The sequence below is a fragment of the Taudactylus pleione genome, unplaced genomic scaffold (genome assembly GCF_031769625.1).
Source record: "Taudactylus pleione unplaced genomic scaffold, aTauple2 ptg000040l, whole genome shotgun sequence".
Lineage (NCBI taxonomy): Eukaryota > Metazoa > Chordata > Amphibia > Anura > Myobatrachidae > Taudactylus > Taudactylus pleione.
The window spans coordinates 2,744,926-2,764,612 of record NW_028284442.1 but is presented as its reverse complement, the minus strand read 5'-3'; the positions used below and the strand labels follow the sequence as shown (position 1 = coordinate 2,764,612).

Here is a 19,687-nt window from a genome sequence, read left to right as displayed (position 1 = left end):
TCATCCATAGTGGGTACACATTTGCCGTTGCGGACGATATGTTGGCCTGATCTGCACACTTTTAGCGTGGGGGAAGGGTTTGTGGGTGGAGCAAGTGAAAATCTGTCCCACACTCCCTGAAGAAGTCCTAATTGGAAGAAACAAAGCGAGGATGTTTTTTGGTGACATTGCTTTTCTTATTTGGAGTGTGGACTTATTGTTTGGTGGTTGGGTACTCATTGGCCAGGAGTTCTTCTACTATTATCAGATAAGCCTTTCTATACTGTTTTTATGTACCAGGCATTTTATTACTTCTGAATAAAATATATTTGATTTATAAAATACTAAACTATGCTATTTTATATTACAGGTTGAGTCTCCCATATCCAAAATGCTTGGGACCAGGGGTGTTTTGGATATTGAAATATTCCGTATTTTGGAATATTTGCATACCATAATGAAATATCTTGGGAATGTGACCCAAATCTAAACACAGAATCATTTATGTTTTATATACACCTTATACACAAAGCCTGTAGATAATTTTATACAATATTTTCAATAATTTTGTGTCTCACATAAAGTTTGCGTACATACATGAAATTCATTATGTTTCATATACACCATACACACACAGCCTGAAGGTAATTTTATACTATATTTTTAATAATTTTGTGCTTTAAACACAGTTTGTGTACATTGATCCATCAAAAAGCTCCTGAGGTACATTGGTAAGCTTTCATAAGTGTCATCAGTTTGTGATAGCCTGTTTCTGTAAAGGATATATGCCCAGATAAACCATTATTAGCTGGGCACGTTATTACACTTTAAAGGTTTTGGAATAAAATAAAAATTAGATGAACACCATGGAATGATGAGCACTCAGATTTTCCCTTTGTGGTACGCAGATATATAAAAAGTTGTACTGAGACTTTATATTTTATGTGTGGCGCCCTTTGATTCTTTTTCTGTATGTATGTTTACTGTATGTAAATATATATATATTGTATATATGTGTACAAAAGTGGTGATGCAGCAACACTCCCCCATGTAACAGTATAATGGTCCAGTGCCCTCCAAGTAGACAATGAGGCTGCCCGTCAAAAGTGTATGTCATTACACTGAAACTTTGGTTTTATCCAGCCCCATCTCATTGTGTTTTTTTCATGAGTGCCGCCGCATATTGCTTCTCTCTCTCTCTCTCACACATATATATATATATACTGTATATATATTTTCTACAGTTTATTATATTTATATATGCAGTATATATAAACACACACACACACACACATATATATATATATATATATATATATATATATAGGTAGCTAGTGAAGTTTTGTAGCGCCAGTGTGTGTTATATACCAAATTATAAGTGTTACATTTAAATACAATAAAATAATTTTTGAGTGTTACAACAAAAAAAGTTATAAGAGGCACCCCCCCAACAACAATGGGGTGTCAGCTCAATCCAATGGATAATAAGAGGTGGTCAGCAACATATAAACAAATGAGATGTGAACCTTGTAATCAGATCATAGTGCCTTAAAGTGCCACAGGTAGGGTAAACGTGCTTAGTGCTAACAGTGCAGAAATTCAAATACGATAATAAAAACTAATGATAAATCTTGTTATTGGCCACATAAACGATAAAATATATCACAAGCACATACATTAAAAAGATATACATTTATTGAAATACATTTATATATTAAGAAAATAAAACAAGAGACATAAATAAAAAAGTAAAAACAGTATTTCTGGATGAGGTAGACTTTAAATACATAAAAATTCATAAAAAATTCTAAAAACAGATTAAAGGATTATCTTGTTTTCAGATGAAGAGGATCAAAGTGTCAATGAGGTGCAAGCACCAACGCGTTTCGTCACTTCTCCTTGAAGAAGTCCAGCAGACACTAGGTTTCTATAGTTCATGCAGCAAGGGAGCTTTTGATTCTTGCTGCATAAACTATAGAAACGTACTCTTTTATTTCAGATAAGCTGACCTTTTATTTATTCGCTATTTGCTCTTATACTGTGATCACGTTTTTGTGTCTATATTTATGTGCAATATTAATTACTCATCTTGTGTTGAAGGTTGTATTTTAATATATTTATATTCACAAATCAACAAAATATATATATATGTTTTTAGAACTTTTAGCACATGCACTTCGTTATTTATGAAATTTTCCTCATGCTTACACTGAACTTTGTATAGTATTTTATTTATGGCACATTAGCACTTTTTTCAAGAGACATACGTATTTAACTTTATTGTTTTTTTGCACACTTACATACCTATAAACACTAGCACTTTACCTGTATAGATAATCATTATTTTTGATGATTGGCATGGTCACATATTTATTTCTCACTAAGTCACTCTAAAGGTTGGCATCTTTGCACATTTCATTTATTGTTAATATCAAGTTGCTCGATAAGTCAATTTCATTATTTTTTTATATATGTGTATATATATATATATATATATATATATATATACATATATACATACAAATAGTGCTTACAAGGTGGAACTTCCTAGAAGCAAGAGGTATGTACACACTCATGTGTATAATGTTTGAAATGGTGCACTCTTGTCAGAAACATTTGCAATGCATTTTTATTCCATATCTTCATTGAAATAATACATAAAATAGTTTTACAGTGTAAACACCTCATTAGGCAAATATAACTCTAAACTCTTAAATTGCCCGATTTTGTTTTTAAAATACAAAAGTCTTGCCTTATGACTGCAGCACAAGATTTATAAGCATTTTATTAAAAGAAAAAAAAAAGAAAAATATTGAGGTTATTTTCAGTCTCATGTCATTAAAATCTAAATCTATCCTAATTTTTTTTTATATAATTTAATGACTAGACTGTAAACTGACTTAATTAATTTATCATATGCTTCAGCAACCAACTTGCATAATTAGCTGATTAAGATGCATATCTCATTGATTTAGTTATACACTTGTTAAATTAATTGCCACAAGTTTGGCTAATTACATTTAGAAGAGTCCCCATAGCTTGATATTGTCCTTTGTTTTAAGATGTATAGAATATTAAGGAAATTATAGCAAGGTATTGCCTGGTAGAATATATAAAAGAAGTGTTTATAATAAATGTGTTTATTTTATTACAGTTATCTAGTTCAGAATGCAGTTTATTCAACAAATATTCAACAAATCATGCAAGTACGATCATTAAATCATGCTACATTTCCATCTAGGTTTTGTATTAATGTAAGTGCATTGCAATATAATATGTCAACACTTCTCAAAATAGAAATTACTATGATTAGGATACCTATAGAAACACATTAATGAACATGTGTTATAAAATTATGAAGAGTGTAAATGTTTGGTTATAATATTTAAAAATAATGAATATTACTACTACTATTATTATTATTATTATTATTATTATTATTAATAATAATGTCACAGCACATATTTTTTTTAACCAACTGATGTCCAACAAACTTGTATACATTCCCAGATATAATTTCAACCTATTTAGTTTTATTTTTTTTAAATATGTGTAGTATGCAGTAGCATGAATTCATGCAGCCTCCGCCTTCTGTACAGTGGCATAATAAGACCTTGTTCATTACAAATATACTTATGATTTGCAGGCACATTATGCCATATATAAGATCCCAAGTCATCTCTGCTCTCGAGACAGTAGATTATCTTTAAGTTAAACCAAACAAAGATATTATTTTCGATCTTGCAACTTGCCTGTGAAGTCGGCAACCAATGTGTAGGATGGCTGTTACCAATATACCAGTCCCAAACCTTGTTATAATAGGCATTCATAGCAAGATGTGATATCATAACTACAGTTTAATAATAAATACATTTCAAAGCTGTATTTAAGCGTTAAATGTGACATCCTCTTGATAATATTAGTAAACACTTGCTCTAATACAAAGTTATATGGCTTCTCAATGGAGGTTGGCTTGAGAAAACTTTCAGTATATTTCCTTAAAGAAAGGCACAAGATGGTCTAGTCCAACAGAAACTAGACTGTTAGCTCTCCAATGAATAGAATGAAGCATTGCATCACATAAATGTTGTGGGTTTTTTTTGTAATGTCTGGTTTACAGGGAAAAAAAATCAGAAGCTTCAAGACTTTATACTTAAGCTTGAGTGGAGAAGATAATATCAATGCTTAATATTACTTGCATAATGCAGTAAAACTGTAACATGTGCCTAAACCAGATAATCCAGGTTGTAAAATAACCTGTGATATGAGAAATGTGGAAAATGCCTATCACTGTTTATTGGCAGGGTCTTTAGTGCTCATCTTATGATTGACTATGAGTAAAACCAGTGACAAACATTTACCACAAGTGAAATGTAGAATCACCTTAAATATTTCTAAAGGCAGAAACACGTGCACCCTAAAAATACAACCCTTAAGTTCTCTTTCTTTTGCATAAGTTACTGCATCCAAGACCAATTATTATTCTGTGTATGATAACAACAATTACAATTATTAGATAACTATTCATTAGCCCTTTTGATCAAATGTAAATGTTGATTTAATCTACAATAGTTCAAAAACATATTTTTGTTTTGCTTAAAATCATGGCATTGAACACAAAGCTCTATACCAATTACAAGGTTTATATTTTACATTTATGTTTCTAGAACTCAATAAAAAAGTTACTTACATGGTTTTGTCAATTTTAGTAGATTATATTCCAGCACGGAAAGATGTTCATTAACTTTTTCAGCAATGGATGCTTTCTTTTTTTGATACTTTTTGGGAACATATCCCTTTAAAAATAATGACAATTTGGACAATTTAGTAGGAATAAAGTGTATGTTGCAGAGACAACTTAATGCTGCTGTCAATCATTACATCTATAATTGCAGCTAAATATTAACAAAGGTTAATATGGGCAGCACAGAGGGTGTAATGGTTAGCATTAACGCCTCACAGCACTGCGGTCTTGTGTTCGATTCCCACAATAGCTCTAACTGTGAGTAGTTTGTATGCTTGCGTGGGTTTCCTCCGGGTACTCCCGTTTCCTCCCACACTCCAAAAATATACTGGTAGGTTAATTGGCTACCAACAAAAATTAACCCTAGTGTGTATGTGTATGAGCATGATGTGGTAGGGAATATAGATAGTAAACTTCAATGGGGCAGGGACTGATGTGAATGGTAAGATATTCTCTGTAAAGCGCTGCGGAATATGTGTGCGCTATATAAATAGCTGGTAATAAATAAATAATAAATAAATAAAAGGTGCAAATATAAAGACAGGTCTAGACACTAATCTCTAGTGATGCGCCTAGATGTACAGTAAGTAAGTTCAATTTAGTCACATGCTGTCAAATCGGTAAGATCCAGTCGCTTGGCACTTAGGGTAAACAGGCTGATCTTATGGGGCTTAGTGCTTGTAGATCACTAGCATTTTCTTACTTCTTTTCCGCAGTCTATCAGAATAGATTGTGATCAGACTCTGAGAAGTATCAACAAACTTTATGGACACATACAAGATTTGCAGCTAATCATATCTATGATCACTGTATTGGTAATAGGCATCATGATACACATGAAAAATAGAATTCAATATATTATAAAAAAATGTAGATCCACTCATTTTACCTTTACAGCAAACATATATACATTTCCTCCCAGCTGTCATGTTTGAATCCCATTATCAAAATCTATTTGCATCACTTAACTGCTGGTTCCTTATATTTACCTAACTTTATTTTAATTATGTTTAAGACCCCTACTACACTGCATTACTATACATATGCAAAATGCTTAAAGTCAAAACAGTATTTAATTTAGTAAGTCTTTATCCGTACAAATGTTTTAGTAAAAGAAGCCGAGTGTGTGTGTGCCAAGTAATTTAAGGATGATCAGGAAGGGGTCTGGAAAGACATAAAATATGCATAGGTTTTTTGTTTTCATTAGTTAAAGGAGTTAAAAGCTAAAAGATTTGCTAATAAATTCTGTGCCGGCAACTGGAATCCCAAAGGAATCAGAAAGTGTGCGATTTGAAACAAATTTAGAAAAATAGGTTTTGCTGTCTATCCAGTCAATTAAAGTGAAACAGGGCTAAAATATGCCCTGTGCCAGCCCTATCCCCAAACAGGTGAGGTCACAATGTTACGCTAAGGGGGCGGGGCTGCCAGGACCTGCAAGAAGAGGTATGCCCAGAAAGTACTAAGCATACTCCAGGCGGCTCTACAGGCTGCAAGGTACCATGCCAGACACTGCTCACACACCCCTGGTTACGGCACTGAAATTAAATAATTGCTTAAAAATTACAAAAGAAGGGGGTGGGCTTCTAGTGGCAAGGAAACGTGAGGGAAGAGAAAATCATAAATTATTTAATAGAAGTATAAAGAGCTCAGAAGTACAAAAGTTTTGCACTTTGTATGAATCCTGGCAGCCACTGCCCTTATGCTGTGTATATAGGGCAACCCTATAGATAAGACTTACAAAAAACACTGGTTGTATAAAAGTTAGAGTTAGTGTTTAAAAGTTGCTTTTGTATTTGAATGTACTTATTTGTGATACTTTTTAGCCAGTACGATCAGTTAAGGGTACGCAGACTACACGCAGTGTATACGCAGACCCTTTTGATACTGATTGACAGGAAGTGCCATTTGTGGGTGGTGACGGGGGGTGGTTGGGCGAATGCAGGCGTGCCTGTGCGTTGGGACACCGTTATGGGGGAGTGCATAATTACGGCAGTGCGGATGACTCAATGCACGCAGGAAGCCAGGTCAGGTCATCCTCTATTGTGCGTCTGGGTCCGATGGTTCTCGATGTTACCGATGTTTGCGCTATCCTGTGTACTGATTGAGCATTGAGTAAAGGGAGATGGGCGGCATTATGTATTACTAGGCGTCTGCATCCTTGTGCTGCAGATGTCGTGCATATAGATTGATTAGCATAGACTTGCAGCGGCCAGTCCGTGCGATCTCTCACATGTGCCCCTTGCTGAATCAGGCCCTTAGTCAGTTCTTTTGAAAATACTTAATAGTCAACAGGCTGGATGCAGAGTTCTATACAAGGCGGCCACTTTTCATGCTTGAAACTAAAGGCAGCTCATCGCCTGTATTCAGAGACAGATGAGTTTCCCTTATACATTAGTGTATGAAAGTAGATCCATCTAAAATCAGACAGATCTCTGCATACACTCACCTCTGTAAACACGCTAACAACATACCCCATCAACACTTAGCCTACATGTGAGTGTCCAGTTGCTGCCCAGTTACAACCACTCAGCTGTAAGTGGAGATGCGGCTGAGATGCGTTCAACTATGAATTGCCTGTAGTTGCTCAAAGTTGCATATGGTTGGTAATGGAAAGTGTACTGTGTGAACAATTGCAAGACCTGTCCACAAAACGGACTTGTGTACAACTGTGAACAAATCTTAATGTATTCTAAGCTGCAAGCATAGGCATACTTACAATGGGTCCAGGGGGCGCTCGCATCGCACACGCTGCACCCAGAGTTATACTTACAGTACCTTCTTCCAGCAAGCAGGTCCTTCCTCCTCCACGGCACTATCTTCCCAGTGACATCTTTGGGAAGATGGTGCTGCATAGTGAGAGCAAAGGTTCTGGCACTGTGCAAGAGCCCTTGTTCTCTAGTCCACAAGCACCAACTTCCCAAATATCACTGGGAATATGGTGCCGTGGAAGAGGAGGGACACGCTTGTCTGCACAAGGTAAGTATATGTGGGGCTGAGGTGCCCACTGTTCAGAGCAGGGGGCCGCTGCACAAGGTCCCCCTCAGATGATATTAATGCCCTCTGGCTGCAAGGATTGATTTACTGCCTCACCTCTTATTTTTGTCTGTAAAAGTCAATCTTTAACAGTTAAATTAAAATGGCTTAATAACGAGTACAGCTGAGATGAGAATATTTTAAATGGGGTGTTTTATAATGGGTGTTTTACTGTTTTATAATGGGTGTTTGACTGGGACCATTAGAATATTACAAGCAGCACCCAGTGTTTCAGCAAAGAAATGTGCTGATATTTTGGGAGCCAGTGAATGTGTAAGTAAAGGCAGAGCTTTATGTTTCGGGCAGTATCATGATGTTAGGAGGAGAGCTCAGCAGGAAGCCACAGAGATAAATGATAGAAGAAGCAGGGTCCCCCAGCAGCACAGAGTAGTGATGTGGGGCTCATGTGAAAATGATGCAAGAAGATAATGTTGGCTGAACCTTTATATTAAAGTTCTTTACAAACTTATTTCAGGATAGTTTCAGTCCAATATCTCAAATAAACATCTCAAAGTTTTGTGTATTAAGTGTAGAAATTGTTTTTTCTACACATTTTGTTACTATTTTTAACTGTCCGAAAACAAATATAAAATCCTATACCTTATCTTTATTGCTGGCATTCAATGCTTTGACTGTGTCATCTTGGCAAGATGATTTTGATTGAAAAGCTGGTACAATGCTAGATGTACTCTCTGTCAAATCAAGTAACTTTTTCCCTGTTTCTATTACAGATATTGCCCCTTCATATTCTTCCCATGAACGGAGTACCTACAGAAATAAAGTAAAAACAACAATTCAATTAATAAGATAGCACAATATATACATACGATTAAAAATATGCAAAAGAAAATGTTCATATAGTTTACTTTCTAGGTAAGAATTGCATTAACTAAGAGATACAAGCCAACAAAAGTAGACTAAACATGCAATTTATAGTTCACCATCATGTCAAACTTGGCAGATTATATTGATATTGTAATTGATGCCTCTGTCACAATGCAGTACATGTACAGTGTTTCTCCACTGTCACAGATAGGTTATTCAGATCCCTAACTACTGTAATTGCTCACAGCAAACATTTCACTATGGGAAACCATCCAATGTAACTAAGTATTGAATTGTACATCTATTATCCAGTGTTTATATAATAATCTGTATAACAGTCTTTAATGCAACACCTTTTCCAAATGTTTTCTTACACTGTAGAACTTTCCTGTACATAAATACAGATGATCCTCCCTTAACAATCAAGTTCTGTTCCTACAACGACCACTGAAATTATTAAGTCATGTCCTTTGAACATACTTTATGTATGTGTTTGACATCTATGCAATTAGATACGAACGCAGCTTTGCATTTGTATAGAAAAATAAGGAATTTTCTTTGAATCAACATTAAATGTTTGCAGTGGCGTGACCAGGGGGGGTCGGGCGGGGTACGTGACCTGGGCGCCATGGCAGGCCCAGCTGAGGGAGGCGCTGCCCAGCTGAGGGGGCACCGCTTGCCCGCCACCATTGCACCACAGTGCCGGATTCAGGGGGGGTGGGGCACAGGGAGTGAGTACCCACAGACCCCCTCTCTAAGGGGGCCCCTCGGCCGGAGCTGCTCCGACCAGCTCTGGCTGCTGCTGCTCCCTTCCCATGACATTCAGACGATAGTGATCGGGCCCTGTGCCTGCGCCGCTGCAGTAATCAGCAAGGCGCAGGTGCTGAGCAGTGAGTACCGGGGCCAGGATCACGTGACCCCACACAATAAAGTTTTTTTTCCCCTCTGGATTGTGCGCGTGACATCATGACGTCAGCGCGCTGAAGAAGAACAGAGACTCACTGTGAGGAGCCTGCTGTGCTGTCATCAGCACTGCAATGAGGAGGACTCTGGACTAACAAATAGAAGATCCAGATCAGTGGGTGGGGGGGAGGCATTTGAGGCTATAGAAACACAGGGGGGGATGATGCTGTAGAGAGACACAGGAGGAGGGCTGAGGCTATATAGAGAGACACAGGGGGGAGGGCTGAGACTATACAGAGACACGGGGAGGGCTGAGGCTATAAAGAGACACAGGGGCAGGGCTGAAGCCTTAAAGAGAGACACAGGGGGGGAGGGCCGAGGCTATAAAGAGACACCGAAGACATGGCTGAGGCTATAGGGAGACAAAGGGGTTGAGGTCTGGGCTATAGAGAGACATAGGGGAAGGGTTGAGATTGCTGTAGAGAGATTGCTGTGAGCTGAGGCTATAGACAAATGGGGGGGAGGATGAAGCAGAGGTTATGGAGAGACATAAGATTGAGTGGGGGTGAGCTGAGGCTGCCAGAGAGACATGGGAGGGGGAGCTGAGGCTGTGGAGATACATCACAGGATGAGACGCAGTGGGAAGAAACTGTTGGAGAGACGCAGAGGAAAGGGGGCTGGAAATTTTCCACAGGTTTCAAGATTAGTATGAACAGCTGGGGCACAAAATCTTCATTAGGACATCAATTCTAAAAAGGAAAAAACTATTACCTCTGTTGTATGATAATGACCTTGGTTATATTCCTACGTAAACAGGCATCTTTTGGACCATGTGATTGCCTATAAAAGAGTGAAACGTCTGCCCAGCAAGGATCAATTTCTTCAGAGGTTCCCCATTGCAGAGCAACCACCATGTAGGTGAGAAAAGACTCAAGCCAACTGGCCGCTACCTAGCGGGAAGTGATGTAGGGGACCTAACAAAAAGTGTACTGGACCCAAAGATTTCTGTTACCGGCACTGCTGTTGTCCGGGGATATTTCTGTTCATCTCCAACCTCCGCCGCTAGCAGTAGATGCTGTGCTGCTGCTGGGAGAACTGTTGCTGGAAGAGCTGATGTTGGCAGCGGAGGCTTGAGACAAGCAGAATTGGTCACCGCGCTACCCAAGATGAGTCTCCTAAATCTGCCACCAACTGCAGGAGTACAGGTAGGACCTATGCTGCTGCTGCCTCATGGAGGTCCTGACAAGAGGGGGAGGTGCCCTTGTCATAAGTGCCCCGGGCCCCCGAGGGCTTAGTCCGGCCCTGCACCTGCCACTATTGCGCCACCGAGCAAGGCCCGTGGTTCTTGGCGGCATTACTGCAGCAGCAGCTCCCATTTGTTAGGGCTGCTGCCTGAGACAACGCAGGGGATGATGATGGTGTGGGTGAGAGACGCAGCCACAGGGAGGTGACGATATTAAAATGAACCTCTATATACCTTCTAATGTCCTGCCTATACCTTCTAAGGATGACGCTAATTTGCGTACGCAGTCATACCGTAAATAAAGACTTAGACGTGGAATCTGTAGCTCCAAAGCACAAGTGTTATTCAGGTAAAAGTTCAGACAGTTACACGCAATTGATCTAGACACAATTTAGGGGGAAAAGGAAATTATACAGACCCAAGTACAGTATACATACGCAGGCGCTTCCGGACCCGGAGATAGGCATCAGCAAGAGACCCCTAGTCATACAGCGTTCAGCACGAAGACTGAGAATCAGCGTTCGTGCACACATATTTATACCCCCCCAGAATAAACAGGACAATAGGGAAGTTTGTTGCTGATGTCATTGGTTCCCAGGGGAGAAGCATCTGTTACAGCACATTTAACAGGCTGGTTCAAATAGACTCTCCCTGCCTCTAACAGCTGGGGATCTTTCTCTTCACGCCCCCTGCAACAGCCTAACAGTTGTTCCTGAAATATACATTTTGTTGCTTGTAGGTTCTGTGATCCATAACTCGAGTTTGCATGATGCGACCTCCCCACCGATAACACCGGAATACTGTAAAAAGAATACGCATCAGTACAAGACCAAACACGACTTGTTTAGCATGTGTAATACCTTAGTTATCAAATCTCTTTATTTCTCAGTATTTAAACTAACTGAACCAACTTAAATCATACACTTTAAAGCTTATTGAACCTTATGTGTGAATATATAATGTGTGGGTATTCGGGGTTTGATATAAGGACGCTAGTTATTAATGAGTGAGATTTAAGTGCATAATTTCTCATACACGAAGTGAACATCCAGCAGTGTGGATTGCTGAGCATGGTAGTTCCACATGCCCTCTGTCAGCAGGCCCCCACCTTTCCTGTGTTCAAAGGAAAAAGCTCTTTTGTTCTCCCAGACTCTTGTGTGAACTGTGTTACCAAATCAAGCTGTGAAGTTGGGGCCATCCTGTCTGTGTGTGGATCCTGTTTAGGATTCAGACAAGTCCAATTGTGTAGATCAATGTCTGGATTATATTACAATTGCCACAACTATACTTTGTCTGCATCCAGGGATTCCCAATTTGTATGTAAAAATACCCATTGTCTATTCTATTTACTTTTACTCAGGAAGCTTGTTCTTCCAGTTGCCCTTGGTAGATTAACAAAAACATTGCCATCTGTTCTTAGCTCCTGAGTTGTAACTTAAAATGACGCTGGTCACAAAATGGCGTCTTGCAGATTCTTGTTTCTAAAATGGAGTCTAGCTGCCATTTGCAAGATGGCATCGCGCACGCTTCAATTTTAAACTGATCTTGTCTCAGCCAATAATCCAGTTTTGACAGTCCACCCTTTGATAGCGAACAACATGCTATCACAGTCTGCTATTAGAATTTAATTTAGGCTTACATTTACATATTATTTAGTGTTATTATGGGATGGCACAAGGTGGTTCTTAATCCATCAATAATGTGTCTCTGGGTGGGGACATAAAACTACTATTATACGCACACCGCGAATCTTGGAAGATCATGTGAAAGGTGTGGGAATGCACCAGTCTTATAATAGCAGTCTTGAAGGGGAATTGAGACTTTACATTATCTGAGGTGTTCTATGAATAACATTTAAATAATACATTCTATGCATGGCTAGATATAATACATTAAATGACTGTATTTCCTATTTCAGGGTTGTAATGCAGTTCTATATTTACCTCGGTATACATATTGTCATTACTGACCACCATCATAGTTTCATTCTTTCGTTTTACATTTTCCATACTTCAACACAATAAGAACACACTGGACGCATATGCCAATTATTATGATGACACTTAGTATAAGGATCAAGAATTTGCCTATGCTGGGGATCACTTCCTGGACCCATTCCCCTAGACCTGAGAACCATTTCACTGGGTTCAGCCATGACACCCATCCTTCTATCTTTTCCCCTACTTCAGCCACTGAAGCGTTATGGTTCTTTTGAAATTCCCACTTTAGCTGCAGAATCTCATCCATCTTCCGGTCTATCACCTCCTTAGGGTCGCTGGTATCATTGGTGACATAGGTGCAACATTTTACTCCAAATTGGCTGGCCAATGTTACGCAATACCCTCCAGTAACAGCAGTTAAATAATTCAACACTAGCCTGTGTTGCACCAGTTCTTTCTTGTACGCTTGCAATTCTCTCCCTGTATACCTGAATGTGTCATCGTACATCTCGGTGATATTATCTATCAATTTAGCAAGTTCCTGAATATATCTAAAATTTAATGTACCCCGAGCAATTCTGGTGGGATCCAGTGCTACTAAAACTTGAAAGCCAGTTGTCTCACTGATTAACTGAGTGGCTTTATGCACGTCCCCAGATATCATATTTCTCTTGCTTTTGTGTTCATATTGCGTGTGAAGATATGGTGATGGTGTGTTTTTATGTATACCAAGCATTTCAATCATGTGTGAGGGTCATAACTTCTGGAATTATTCTTCCCAAATAACATAACAATTACAATACTAAAATTGGTCAGACACTCCCCTGATTGGCATTGCACTCCTCCTCCTGGATCCACTCCATCAGCTCTGCCGTCAGCTCATATTTCCTTTATCGGTCCTCCATCACAGACACTGAGTATCCCCAAACAGATCATCACGACAAAAACTCTGGAAAAAAAAGAACTAGGATGACCACAGCAGACCACTCCATTGCTGGAAGCACTGATCTACACATTTCTTTAGCTCAGATATCTCACCATCACCTTTTTAATCCTTCCGGCACAAGCTCGCAATCGCCAGGTCCACGTTATCGGCCTTGTCTCCGCCTTGTATCTCCACCGGTGGTTACCCTCCCTATAGTGAGTGGAATGGACCCACGTATCTTCCTCGGCCACCCTTTGAGGATGCTGTATCGTCAGATCTTTCCACCGATCAGTCAAACAACCTGAGCTAAAAAAAATTTGGATCATAACAAATTCTTCCAGATTTGACATCATGACAGGTTGCATTAGACATGTTAGTTAATAACACTTTCAATTTCGGTTATTCTCATTCATCTTCGTGAGACCCTGCACAGTAACCTCATTATCATATTTTCACATGAGGCTGCCTGTTTGAACAGTATCTCAAGGGGGGGCAAATAAAGGAAAAGACAGTCTGGGATAATCTTAGTGTTGTTACCCATCATCTTACACGTGTTCTTGGAAACGTCACCTGTAAAATAAGTCCCCCCATAATTTTTTAATAATTCCAGGGATATAGTATCTGCATACAGGTTCCTGCAATTAAATCTTGTTATTAATAGCTACTGCTCTAAATAATGTCTGGGCCACTGGGTTGGATAATATTCCGAGTATTCGACCTTAGCCTGGCATGGCTGCCGTTTATCTTTAGCAACCTTGTGTCCTGTGAGTGGGAGACAAAGCACAACAGTTTAATATCATTTAAACATGACCTAAAATACAACAATAAATCGTCCACATTTTACATTAGAACAGATCCATTGATAGGTTGAAAAGATTGTAAACAGTCATATAAGGCCTAGGAGAAGATACTGGGGTTACCTATGAACCCATGGGAAACCCGTGTTCATGTGTGGTGTTCTTTACTTTGCAGTACTTACTTATGTGTCCCGCTTGGTTGCAATTAAAACATGTTTTTGAGCGGGGTGGATGAAAAGATTGTTGTGGGTTTTGAGCAAGAGGGAAAGGTGGTGGGTATGGGTAAGGATGTGAAGGATAAGGTTATTGTGGGAGGTATGAAGTTTGTGGGTAGTATGAGGCCGGTGGTTGTGTATGATATGTGGGGTAAGGATGTGTTTGCTGTGGTGTGGGATTGGTGAGGACGTGTAATTGTTCAGGTGCAGGTGTGTGTGTGGGTGCAGGTGTGTAGGTTGGCTGTGATGTTATTGTCATTCCTTCCAGAGCTTGGATACTGACAGCCATTAGTTTTTCGCTCTGGGTCTCTCTCTTTTTTGTGATATTTATATCATGTTCTATGGCAGACTCTATGAGGTTATCTATTGTGATTCCCCTCCAGCCAGGTTGTGAGGTCTAAACACCAGTCTTTAAGTCGTCTTTCAGACCGTCCATGAGTACCGTGACTATCATTCCCCTGTGGTGAGTGCTATCTTTAATATCCTCTATCCCAGTGTACTGGGTGCTAGCCTGCAGAGCCCAATCGCAATAATCTTCTGCAGTTTCACTTTCCTTCTGCTTAATGGTGAAAATTTTGTTCCAGTTAACTACTACTGAAAAATATATACCCAATTGTGTTACAATGCAGGAAATGTTACCTTGGTGTACTTGGTCTGTTAAGGGAACGTCACCATCCAATACACAATCCGTGATAAATTTTGTCACGTCGGTATTGCGTGGCAGACAGGCCCTTAACACCACACGCCAATCTTTATTAGTGGGTTCATGTGAACTACCCAAATTTCACAAAAATCTTTGACATTTGGCTAATTCCTTTTTGGGATCGGGGAAATCATTTATGATGGAATTTAGTTCTGCTCTTGTCCAAGGACAATGCATTAATACTTCCCTCGTGGGCACTATACCGTTTTTTCCAAATGGAAATGCAGACGCAGTTATTGTCCGAATGGGATGCAGACCGGTAGCGCTGCTACCTTTGACCTGGTTACCTGGCTGGGGGTTTAGTCTGCTGCTGCTGCGTATGGTATGAACAACTTCCTCTACGGGTGCAGAGGGTGTTAACACTTCCCTTGCTGTTACCGATGGAGATGGCGGCACCACTCGTGATTGTGGTGATGCAGCATCTATCATCTGCACAGCATGGGAAATGGCAGACATTACAATAGGCTCATCATCCGCATCATGAACATTTTATTTTTAGTTGCTTAAGAGAGGGTACAAGTTGCTTGTTACATTTTTATGGGTATTTTTGGTAACTGTACTTGCACCTCCATCCACATAAGGTGGGGGAGGTGAGCGTGAACTGCTGGCAATACTGTCCACGACGCTACCTTGCCGCACGTGCGCGCTATTTTGCGGCTCGCCCGTATTGCAATTTAGCGTCGCGGACGTATTTTCTGGCAATGTGCTCACGACGCTAGTTTGCGTCGTTTGCACATTTTTAAGCCATGCATCCCCTTCATGCTGCCACAGTTTTAAACATTCAAAATACTTAACCTTTTTCTCTCGGGAGCGCATCAAACTGATGTGATCCCGGACATTGTCTAACACATTTTTATCAAAACTACCAATTCTGGGAAACGGTCTAACACTCTTCCTCATCATATTAAACCATAAATCACAATACCTTATTGCATAAGTACCGTACTTGGTATGATACGACGGGCCAATCCGATCGGCGCCTCCATTAGCAGCACATCATTGCCTAACATCTCTACTGCTTGCGTGGCTCCCATTCTGAGACAACTCCTACGCTTTTCAATAAAGATTTAAACCGGTGAAAGACAATCAAGACACTTTCACTTACCTGTGGACGATTTAAGTCGGCGGCGCCCACACACCTGGATAAGATTTAGTAAGTCAACTTCCACACCTGGATAAGATTTGAAAAAGGCAGCTTCCACACCCGGATAAGATTTAGTAAGGCAACTTCCACACCTATGAGAGTTTATATGTCAGCTACTCTCACGCACCTCTCTACAACAAAGACAACATGTACACCTGCTACTGTGTATAGAACGGTAAAGCTGCTTACCGAGCGGCTAGACTAACCCTTGCATCTAGCCCTTAAGGATCATATGATACCCTTAACTTTGTTCAACAAATATTCACTGTTACACACTTTTTTCCTGCGCAGAAAAATACACATTAACCCAGATATTAGTAATAATTTAAACAAAGACGTTGAGGTTTACATGTTTTAACACCATGGCAGCACAACCGGAAGTACGTATACGCTATTGTGCGACCAGCCACTTAAAAAAATAAAATAAAATAATGCGACTACCACATAACCGTATAATGACTTTTTTAACTGCGTACGCAAAAGTGCGTCTTTTCTGTGCGCAAAACTGCGACTCAACCGCGTACTCAATACTGCGGCATCCCTTTTAAACGTTAGGTTCTATCAACAAAGGAAAACAAACTTTTTCCTTTCTTGTCCCTGGATTCTAGTCAGCTTCCTTTGCTCACACGAAAATGGATAGCGATTTTTCAGCACAAAGCGGTTGCAGGAAAACCCTGCATGTGGCCACTCCACCCTTTGCTGAGATATCGCTAGCCGTATGTGCCATGTGAGTAGGTAAGTGACTTCACTCGATGAGCCCCCATCTGACGATATGAAAATGAACCTCTATATACCCCTGCCTATACCTTCTAATGTCCTGCCTATACCTTCTAAGGATGACGCTAATTTGCGTACGCAGTCATACCGTAAATAAAGACTTAGACGTGGAATGTGTGGTTCCAAAGCACAAGTGTTATTCAGGTAAAAGTTCAAACAGTTACACGCAATTGATCTAGACACAATTTAGGCGCAAAAGGAAATTATACAGACCCAAGTACAGTATACATACGCAGGCGCTTCCGGACCCGGAGATAGGCATCAGCAAGAGACCCCTAGTCATACAGCGTTCAGCACGAAGACTGAGAACCAGCGTTCGTGCACACATATTTATACCCCCCCAGAATAAACAGGACAATAGGGAAGTTTGTTGCTGATGTCATTGGTTCCCAGGGGAGAAGCATCTGTTACAGCACATTTAACAGGCTGGTTCAAATAGACTCTCCCTGCCTCTAACAGCTGGGGATCTTTCTCTTCACACCCCCTGCAACAGCCTAACAGTTGTTCCTGAAATATACATTTTGTTGCTTGTAGGTTCTGTGATCCATAACTCGAGTTTGCATGATGCGACCTCCCCACCGATAACACCGGAATACTGTAAAAAGAATACGCATCAGTACAAGACCAAAAACGACTTGTTTAGCATGTGTAATACCTTAGTTATCAAATCTCTTTATTTCTCAGTATTTAAACTAACTGAACCAACTTAAATCATACACTTTAAAGCTTATTGAACCTTATGTGTGAATATATAATGTGTGGGTATTCGGGGTGTGATATAAGGACGCTAGTTGTTAATGAGTGAGATTTAAGTGCATAATTTCTCATACACAAAGTGAACATCCAGCAGTGTGGATTGCTGAGCATGGTAGTTCCACATGCCCTCTGTCAGCAGGCCCCCACCTTTCCTGTGTTCAAAGGAAAAAGCTCTTTTTTTCTCCCAGACTCTTGTGTGAACTGTGTTACCAAATCAAACTGTGAAGTTGGGGCCATCCTGTCTGTGTGTGGGGCTAAGACCTGTTTAGGATTCAGACAAATCCAATTGTGTAGATCAATGCCTGGATTATATTACAATTGCCACAACTATACTTTGTCTGCATCCAGGGATTCCCAATTTGTATGTAAAAATACCCATTGTCTATTCTATTTACTTTTACTCAGGAAGCTTGTTCTTCCAGTTGCCCTTGGTAGATTAACAAAAACATTGCCATCTGTTCTTAGCTCCTGAGTTGTAACTTAAAGTGACGCTGGTCACAAAATGGCGTCTTGCAGATTCTTGTTTCTAAAATGGAGTCTAGCTGCCATTTGCAAGATGGCGTCGCGCACGCTTCAATTTTAAACTGATCTTGTCTCAGCCAATAATCCAGTTTTGACAGAGGAAATGATGGTGTGCTGATAGATGATACGGGGGGAGAGATGATGGTGTGGCTGAGAGACGCAGAGAGGAGATGATGGTGTGGCTGAGAGACGCAGGGAGGAGATGATGGTGTTGCTGAGAGACGCAGGGAGGAGATGATGGTGTGGCTGAGAGACGCAGGGAGATGATGTTGTGGCTGAGAGACGCAGGGAGGAGATGATGGTGTGGCTGAGAGACGCAGGGAGGAGATGATGGTGTGGCTGAGAGACGCAGGGAGGAGATGATGGTGTGGCTGAGAGACGCAGGGAGGAGATGATGGTGTGGCTGAGAGATGCAGGGAGGAGATGATGGTGTGGCTGAGAGATGCAGGGAGGAGATGATAGTGTGGCTGAGAGATGCAGGGGGCAGGAAGTTACAAAGGGGCACGAGTCTGGTTAAACCACTGTTGTATGATGATGACTTTGTTAATATTCCTACACAAACAGGCATCTTCCGGACGATGTGACCTACATGAATAGTGAATACCGGCTTAAAATGGCATCTTCCCAGGGAGGCTACATTTCTTAAAAGGTACCACATTGTCAGAAACCATTATATACAGGTGTGTCCACATACATCTATCCTCCGTGCACTACAAGTCGCGCTACACATAACGCGGGAGTTCCGTGTGACTCGGCAGCGCAGTGCGTTTTTTGTGCAACTTTCTACCTTCAAATGCGTCTTATTTGCACAGCGATGCAAATAGAATTCACAAACAGCTTCTGCTGGTTAAAATGATATGTGGCAAACCTAAATTCTGTGTGCAACTACGGGTGTATCTGCATGCGAAACACTTTGTTACAGCGTTACAGCAACTGACATGCCCAGTTTTTTGCCACAAGTCTAAGGCACATGGTTTAGTTTGTGTGTGTGTGTGGGTGGGGGGGGGCGTTCTTCATCTTGCCCTGGGCACCGAAGACCCTAGTTATGCCTCTGTTAATTCCCGATCGCATTATCCTTCTAATATTCATAGGCAAACACAGGGGGTGGGGTCCATTTCCCTGGAAACCGCCCTCCCCAGCCCACATCATGACCACAATTTAAATAGTATATACAATTTTTC

General features: G+C 40.3%; 1 protein-coding gene across 1 annotated transcript in view; it reads right to left on the bottom strand.

Annotated features, from left to right (window-relative positions):
- Positions 1-19,687, bottom strand: part of CFAP54 (cilia and flagella associated protein 54) — a 399,494-nt gene that overhangs the window by 268,843 nt on the left and 110,964 nt on the right. The window contains exons 28-29 of the mRNA XM_088453676.1: positions 8,357-8,524; positions 4,670-4,775 (exon numbers count right to left, since the gene is read on the bottom strand). Of these exons, the coding sequence (XP_088309802.1) occupies positions 4,670-4,775; positions 8,357-8,524 (274 nt within the window). The remainder of the gene's footprint in view (positions 1-4,669; positions 4,776-8,356; positions 8,525-19,687) is intronic.